Source organism: Amphibalanus amphitrite, unplaced genomic scaffold (genome assembly GCF_019059575.1).
Source record: "Amphibalanus amphitrite isolate SeventyFive unplaced genomic scaffold, NRLGWU_Aamphi_draft 000372F_arrow, whole genome shotgun sequence".
Taxonomy (NCBI): domain Eukaryota; kingdom Metazoa; phylum Arthropoda; class Thecostraca; order Balanomorpha; family Balanidae; genus Amphibalanus; species Amphibalanus amphitrite.
The window spans coordinates 382501-390013 of NW_024881866.1; the positions used below are offsets into that span (position 1 = coordinate 382501).

Below are 7513 nucleotides of genomic sequence, written 5' to 3' on the forward strand. Positions count from 1 at the left end.
GGGGGAGCTCCAGCGGCGGCGGCAAGAGGACAGGTGGGCACGGGGACTGGGGAGAGAGGGAGCTACAGACGGACGGAGGGAGGGGGAGCTCCAGCGGCGGCGGCAAGAGGACAGGTGTGCACGGGAACTGGGGAGAGAGGGAGCTACAGACGGACGGACGGAGGGAGGGGGAGCTCCAGCGGCGGCGGCAAGAGGACAGGTGGGCACGGGGACTGGGGAGAGAGGGAGCTACAGACGGACGGACGGAGGGAGGGGGAGCTCCAGCGGCGGCGGCAAGAGGACAGGTGGGCACGGGGACTGGGGAGAGAGGGAGCTACAGACGGACGGACGGAGGGAGGGGGAGCTCCAGCGGCGGCGGCAAGAGGACAGGTGGGCACGGGGACTGGGGAGAGAGGGAGCTACAGACGGACGGACGGAGGGAGGGGGAGCTCCAGCGGCGGCGGCAAGAGGACAGGTGGGCACGGGGACTGGGGAGAGAGGGAGCTACAGACGGACGGAGGGAGGGAGGCGGAGCTCCAGCGGCGGCGGCAAGAGGACAGGTGGGCACGGGGACTGGGGAGAGAGGGAGCTACGGACGGACGGAGGGAGGGGGAGCTCCAGCGGCGGCGGCAAGAGGACAGGTGGGCACGGGGACTGGGGAGAGAGGGAGCTAAGACGGACGGAGGGAGCAGCTCAGCCGGGGAGAGGGACGGAGGGAGGGGCTCAGCCGGGGAGAGGGACGGACGGAGGGGGAGCTCAGCCGGGGAGAGGGAGCAGGGAGGAGCTCAGGCGGGGAGAGGGACGGAGGGAGGAGCTCAGCCAGGGAGAGGGAGCAGGGAGGGAGGGGCTCAGCCGGGGAGAGGGAGCAGGGAGGAGCTCAGCCGGGGAGAGGGAGCAGGGAGGAGCTCAGCCGGGGAGAGGGAGCAGGGAGGGGCTCAGCCGGGGAGAGGGAGCAGGGAGGAGCTCAGGCGGGGAGAGGGACGGAGGGAGGGGGGAGCTCAGCCGGGGAGAGGGACGGAGGGAGGAGCTCAGGCGGGGAGAGGGACAGAGGGAGGAGCTCAGGCGGGGAGAGGGAGCAGAGGGAGGAAAGGACAGGGTGGGAGGGGAGGGCGGACCGGGACCGCCTCCCGGACGCCGGCGTCAGACCTACCTGTCACTGACCACAGATACATGAGCAGAGTAATTGCCTGTCACAAACGGATCGCAACGCTAAGAGAATAGGGAAATCCGTTCCTAATACGCATTTACTAGCTCATGTAACCCCGGTAAGTGCTGGTTGGTGCTGCCTGGTATAGCCTGCTATATCTGAGGATATGTATCTCGCCACTCACAGCGCGTCTGCGCGGCCTGTTTCAGACTCTGGCCGCGAGGGGCGCCACTCTCGGCAATCATCACGTGACTCGTCGGGTCGGCGCACGCCGCACAGCCGGCAGTCGTCACGTGACCTGGACGGGGAGCGTTGCGCGCCGGCCGGCCAGGAGACGGCCCACATCCAGCTGTACGCCACGCTGCCGCGGCGCCGCCAGGCCGCCCCCGCCCCCGCCCCCGCCCAGCCCGTGGAGCAGCTGTACGCCAAGGTGAACAAGCCGCGCCGAGACGCCCCCGCCGCCCCCGGCCCCGGCACCGGCCCCGGCCCCGGCACCGAGCCGGCCAAGGAGGCCCGGACCGGCCGCAGGCAGCACAAGATCCGACTGAAGCTGCTCAGCGGGGGTCTGATCCGCCGCAAGAACCGCAGCCTGCCCGACCTGACCGACCCGGACCAGCAGAGCAGCTACAACGCGGCCGTGGAGCGGCGGCCGGCGCGCGCCGAGCCGGACCCGGCCGGCGGCTACCTGTCCGAGGGGCCTGCCGAGGACGCCGCGCCCGCCCTGCAGCGCAGCAAACTCATGAGGAAGTCGTTCCACGGCGGCGCGGCGGCAGCGCGCGTGCCGCCGCCCGTGCCGCGCCGGACCGACTCGCGGCTGAGCGCGCCGCCGGCCGGAGCCGGAGCCGGAGCCGGAGCCGGTCGGGGCGCGGACGAGCCGGACGGCGCCCCGGCGCTGGCGGCCACCGACTACCTGAACCACCTGCAGCAGGCCGGGCCCAGCGCCGGCCTCCCGCCGCGGACGGACGCCGCTCTGGCGCCCCCCACCCCTGTGAGCGGCCCTGGGAGCGTCCCTGTGAGCGGCCCGGTGAGCGGCCCGGTGAGCGGCCCTGGGAGCGGCCCGGTGAGCGGCCCGGTGGCCCACTGCCGGCAGCCGTCGCTGGAGCTGCCGCCGCCGCCGCCGCCCGCCCAGGAGCTGTCCGAGCTGACGCTGGAGGACGAGGCGCTGCCGCCGCCGCCGACCGAGGCCGAGCTGGAGCTGAGCTGCGGCCCGGAGCTGGAGCTGAGCTGCGGCCCGCAGCCGGCCGAGGGCCGCCGGCCGGGCGGCACGGACCCCTGCCCCCGGCGTCAGCAGCCGCTCTCCCCGGCAGACCGGACGCACTACAGCCGGCCGCAGGACGGCGAGTCCCCGTACGGCGGCCGGCTGGGCGGCGACCATTTGTACCACCGCCCGGAGTACCAACCAAACCCCCAGCAGCAGTACAGCCAGCAGCAGCCGTGCCAGAGTGGGGACAGCGACTACCGCGAGCTGCCGGCCGCGGCGCGCCTGCCGCCGGAGGAGCTGCGCCTGCCGCCGGAGGAGCTGCGCCTGCCGCCGGAGGAGCCGCGCCGCGGCTCGGTTCGCTCCGTCCGCGACCTGGCCGGCAGGTTCGAGGCCGCCGCCGCCAGCGAGCCGGCGGGGCCCTCCGCGGGATCACCGGCCGCGCTGCTACCGGTCCCCGCCGCGGACCATTTCGCTGGCCACCCGTCTGGCTACTGTGCAGCTGACCCGGCGGGCCAGCCGTCTGTCCAGCAGCATCGGTCGTCCGCCGAGCAGCCGCCGCCCTCTCCCTCTCCCTCGGCGCCAGCCGGCCAGCCGCGGGCCACGTTCGGCTGCGCCCAGCAGAGCAACCAGCTGCTGTTCTCGGCCCAGTCGGGTCAGCTGGCGCGCGGCAGCCGAGCGCGCCGCGCCGACCCGCCCGGCGCCGGCGCCGGCCGGCGGCTCAAGAAGTCTGTGACGTTCTGCGACCAGGTGACCCTGGTGGCCACAGCCGAGGACGAACACGACGACACGCAGCTGCCCAACCCGATCCTACAGCGGATCCTGGGCGGCAGGCGGCACCAGGTGACTGCACTGGTCCACAACGAGCCGGCCAACCACAGCGGACCATCGACCAACCACAGCGGGCCACCGACCAACCCCCGCGGGCCACCGACCGACCACATACCGACCAATCACAGCGCGCCACCGACCGACCACATACCGACCAATCACAGCGCGCCACCGACCGACCACATACCGACCAATCACAGCGCGCCACCGACCGACCACATACCGACCAATCACAGCGCGCCACCGACCGACCACATACCGACCAATCGCAGCGCGCCACCGACCGACCACATACCGACCAATCACAGCGCGCCGTGCAGCGAGCCGCGGCGCGCGCTCAGCCCGGTGGCGGGGGCGGGGGCGGGGCGCGGGGCGCGGCCGCTGCCGCCCTACCAGCCGCCGCCGCCGCCGCGCGCCGCCGGGCCGTGCCAGCTGTGCAGCCAGCGGCCGCGGCTGGCGCCGGGCGCCTACTGCGCCGACTGCCGGGCCTACATGACCCGACTGCGGCCGCGCACCGCGGCCAGCTGAGCCGGACCCGGACCCGGACCCGGCACGGACCGGGGATACCGGGACCCGGCAGGCTGCGGCGATACCTCCCGTCCAACCGACGTCACCAGAACGTCACGCCGGACCCGGACCCGGACCCGGCACGGACCGAGGATACCGGGACCCGGCAGGCTGCGGCGATACCTATACCGTCCAACCGACGTCCCCAGAACGTCACTCTGGCGCTGTGAGCTTCAATGACGACACACCCTATTTATACGAAAATGTTTTGTATATTGGATTTTGAAATACGGTTTTATATATGTTTTGATGTTTTTAAGGTATAATGGCGATCAGCGTTTGTGAATGGCATCAATGTGCGTCCTGTTCATATATGGGTGATACGTTGAGCTGGCCGCGCGATGTGAGCGGAGGCGGCTGGCCGCGCGCCGGCGCGACCGCTGCCATCTGAACAGGCCATTCCGGTGCCGGTGGCGCTGACGTCACCAGAGTGTGATCTCGGCTGGCGCGCAGGTACAAAGGCGGCGCGGCGCCTGCGGGGGCGCCCAGCGCCGCGCTCTGCCGCGGACGGTCCATGTTGTTCGTGTGCCAAGGAAGTCGCCGCCGGCGGCGCCGTACGGTTTTTACAATACACGCATCCGACAGGAGTCTCCGTTCGTTCTGCGGTGCCAATGGAGGAGCAAGCACAGCGACCGCGGCCGATAAGGGGGGAGGGGCGGGGAGAGAGTGGGCGACCAGGCCGCGACTGCGGCTGGGTGGGCGTGGTGATGGTGACTGTTGAGGCGGCACTAGCCACTCGCCACTAGCGGCAGCCAGGCAATATTTAGGTGCACGTCTCGCGGGTTTTAGCGGCAGGTCGCTCGGCGAGCGGGAGGGCAACCAGTTCCGATGTCCATCACGACAGCCCATATTCAGCCCAGATTCAGCCCGGATTCGGGACACCTCCGATCAAGCTGAAACTCGCACACAATGTGGGTCCTGACATGCTAAATCCACAGTCCGAGTCATTCGGTGGCACTCCCTTCCCAACCGTTTGACCTACAGAGGTCAGCAAAGGTCACGTGGCCCAAATTTGCACAGCAGATTGTGGCCCACCAAGTAGGGGAAAGTTGGGTAATATCGGCCAGTAGGTAATATCGGACAGGCAGTTATCTTCTGAACTCTCCCCCAGGTGCATGCGCAAATATTTTATTTGGAAAAAAGGTAGCGCTGGATTTCCTTTGTCACCTCCTCCTCTCGTAGGCAGTTTGCCGCTAGGCTGTCATAATTTTTTTTTACGTTAATCACCATTTGTCCTTCCATCCATACAACCAGTAGCGGCGGAACACCTTCAATTAAGGGGGGCACTGACGACTTTTGGTCCATTCTTTCCATGCAACGCCCATAGGGCTAATGTTAAAATGCCAAAATCAAAGGGGGGCACGGTGCCCCGGTGCCCTCCCCGTTCCGCCGCCTATGCATACAACTTATTAATTAACTGTTATCGCAGAGATAAAGAAGTTGTAACTGCCAAGTTGTACCTTTTCCACTTACTTGAACATTTTTGTTATCGATTTTGGGCCAACTATCTGTGTTCAATGTGTTTGTTGCTCCCATTTTGGCGCATTTTGAACGGCCTACGTGTTTGTTATTATCGGACACCCATCCGATATTACCCTATGGGGGAGGTGTTTGAAACCCCCTCCCCCTCTTCTAACTCGGCTCCTGGGCCACGGAGCGACACGCGGAAGGTGGCGTTCGAAAGAGCAAGAAGCCAACGCATAACTCGAGGACCAATATCAATATCAAGACTCTTTGGGATCCATTTGGACGCCCGTCCGTAATTTGCTGCTGCTGTCCGATAATACCCAAGTACCTAACTTTTTTTTTCTTTAAAAAATCGCTGCGCTCCAACGCAACACCGGAACCTCAGCAGACTTTCTAAAAACAAAGTTTTGGGCTTTCTACATATATTTAAATGACTCCCAGTTACATAAAAATGATAACCTTCATGTTACGATGGCTTGAAGTTACCCGTCCGATATTACCCAATTTTCCCCTAGAGCTAGAGCACTAAAAATGGCACCAATCGCGACTCGCCAGCATCTAATCTTACTTTCCCAATACCCATTCAACCTCTCAAGGTCATGTAATGACCTAAGGTCATTTGTGGGTTATGTCGAAAATACACTTGCACAGCAGTTCTCGAGTAGAGGGATTGACCGAATTCCAAATCAAAGCACATCATCCGGACCCATAGGCCGCAGTAACTTTCATTAATCCCGCTTCTCGATATGTGGCCCTGTTTGACCTCGGCAGGGGAAAATGTACAAATAAACGACACTCCATGCAGTGGCGTAGCCAGAAATCAGCGAAAGGGGGGCCATGGTGCTCGAGGGGGCGACTTTTTCCCTTGAGAGCATAGACCTGGGAACAGGGGGGGGGAGCAGCGGGGGCGCTTGCCCCCCCAACTTAAGAGCCGAGGGGGCGGCGCCCCCTCAACATTGAGGCAGGGAGAAAAGATCTTTCCTCCCTTTTCCGGACTTCTTTTCTTTTTGTTTCCTTTATACATTTTAACATCAACACACGGCATTTTCCTTGCCATCTGAATAGTTTCTGCTGATACAGTATCGATTTGACAACATCTGCTATTGTCATCCCGCTTTGACATGGGCCTGACCCTGGCCATAAGTTTGGCAGGCCAGATTTTATACTGGACCATTTTGGGTCAACTTTGAGAAATACATAACGTACAAGGGTGGTAAAATCGTTGCTATAGGTATAACACAGTTTACCCGCTCCGGGTGTGAGGGAGGGGTGTGGGCCGTGGGGCAATGAGTGCACTGACGTGGCGCCCTCGGAGGGCCGGTATGGGATTAAAGCTCAGCGACACTAAGGGTGGTGCGGTGCCTTCGGTTATCGGTAGCACCCTCAGAATCACCGGCGTGGGGCCCTCAGAGCCACCGGTAAGGGGCCTTTGGAGGCACCGGTGTGGGGCCGGCATGCAGGTGCCGGTGTGGGCGCTCAGAGGTGCTTGTGTGATTCTCTCAGAGGCGCCGATGAGGGTCCTTACAGGCGTTGCTGTGGGCCCTCATAGACGCTGGTGTGGAGCCGTTACAGACGGGCATGGGGGCTTTAGAGCTGCTGACGCGAACTCTCTACATTCTACAAGGCGGCAGGGGGTCTCAGTGACCGGCAAGGGGTCCTTAGGCCGGCAGAAGAAGTCCTGTGGGGTCCTTAGAGACCGGCATGGTACTGTCAGACGCCGGTGGGGCCCTCAGACTCACCGGTGTGGGACCCTCAAAAGTCACCAGTGGGTGGCCTTCAGATGCACAGGTGTTGGTTGGGTCCTCAGAGCCGCCGATACAGGGCTTAATCTTAACCCTCGCCCTGGCAGGGCATTTTTCATAACACGGACTAGCAGGGGGGGGGGGGGTGTCGATGCGACCCCCCCCCCTCGCGATTGGCTCCTATGGCACCTAGAAACACCAAATTTGGTAGATAGGTGGGCCCCCTGGAGTTCTCGCTCCTGTGCAAATTTGGTTGCTCTAGGTCAATATTTAGGGGGGTTTTGGGGGGTATAAAAGTAAAAACTTCGCTAAAAACAGGTCAAAAGTTTTTTTTTCACTTATAACTTTTGATCTAATTAAGATAGAGCAAAAAGAAAAGTACCAGTGAACTCAGCACATCAAGGCGCGTCGAATGTTGTACTTTTTAGCTTGCTTAAGTGTACTTAAAGTTTTTCTTAAATTTTAAGTAAACTTAAATTAATTAATTAAGTACAAGTTAACCAAATTGCATCATATCGCATATCATTCGATTCGGCTGATCACCAGGAACACATTGATACTATTTTCTAAGCTCTAGCGTCA

The 7513-nt window shown here is 63.0% G+C and overlaps 1 protein-coding gene across 1 annotated transcript in view; it reads left to right on the plus strand.

The window, feature by feature from the left end:
* Positions 1-4310, plus strand: part of LOC122389795 (proline-rich protein 12-like) — a 159508-nt gene extending 155198 nt beyond the window's left edge. The window contains exon 14 of the mRNA XM_043382193.1: positions 1336-4310. Within this exon, the coding sequence (XP_043238128.1) occupies positions 1336-3683 (2348 nt within the window). The 3' untranslated portion in view covers positions 3684-4310. The remainder of the gene's footprint in view (positions 1-1335) is intronic.
* Positions 4311-7513: the final 3203 nt, after the last annotated feature.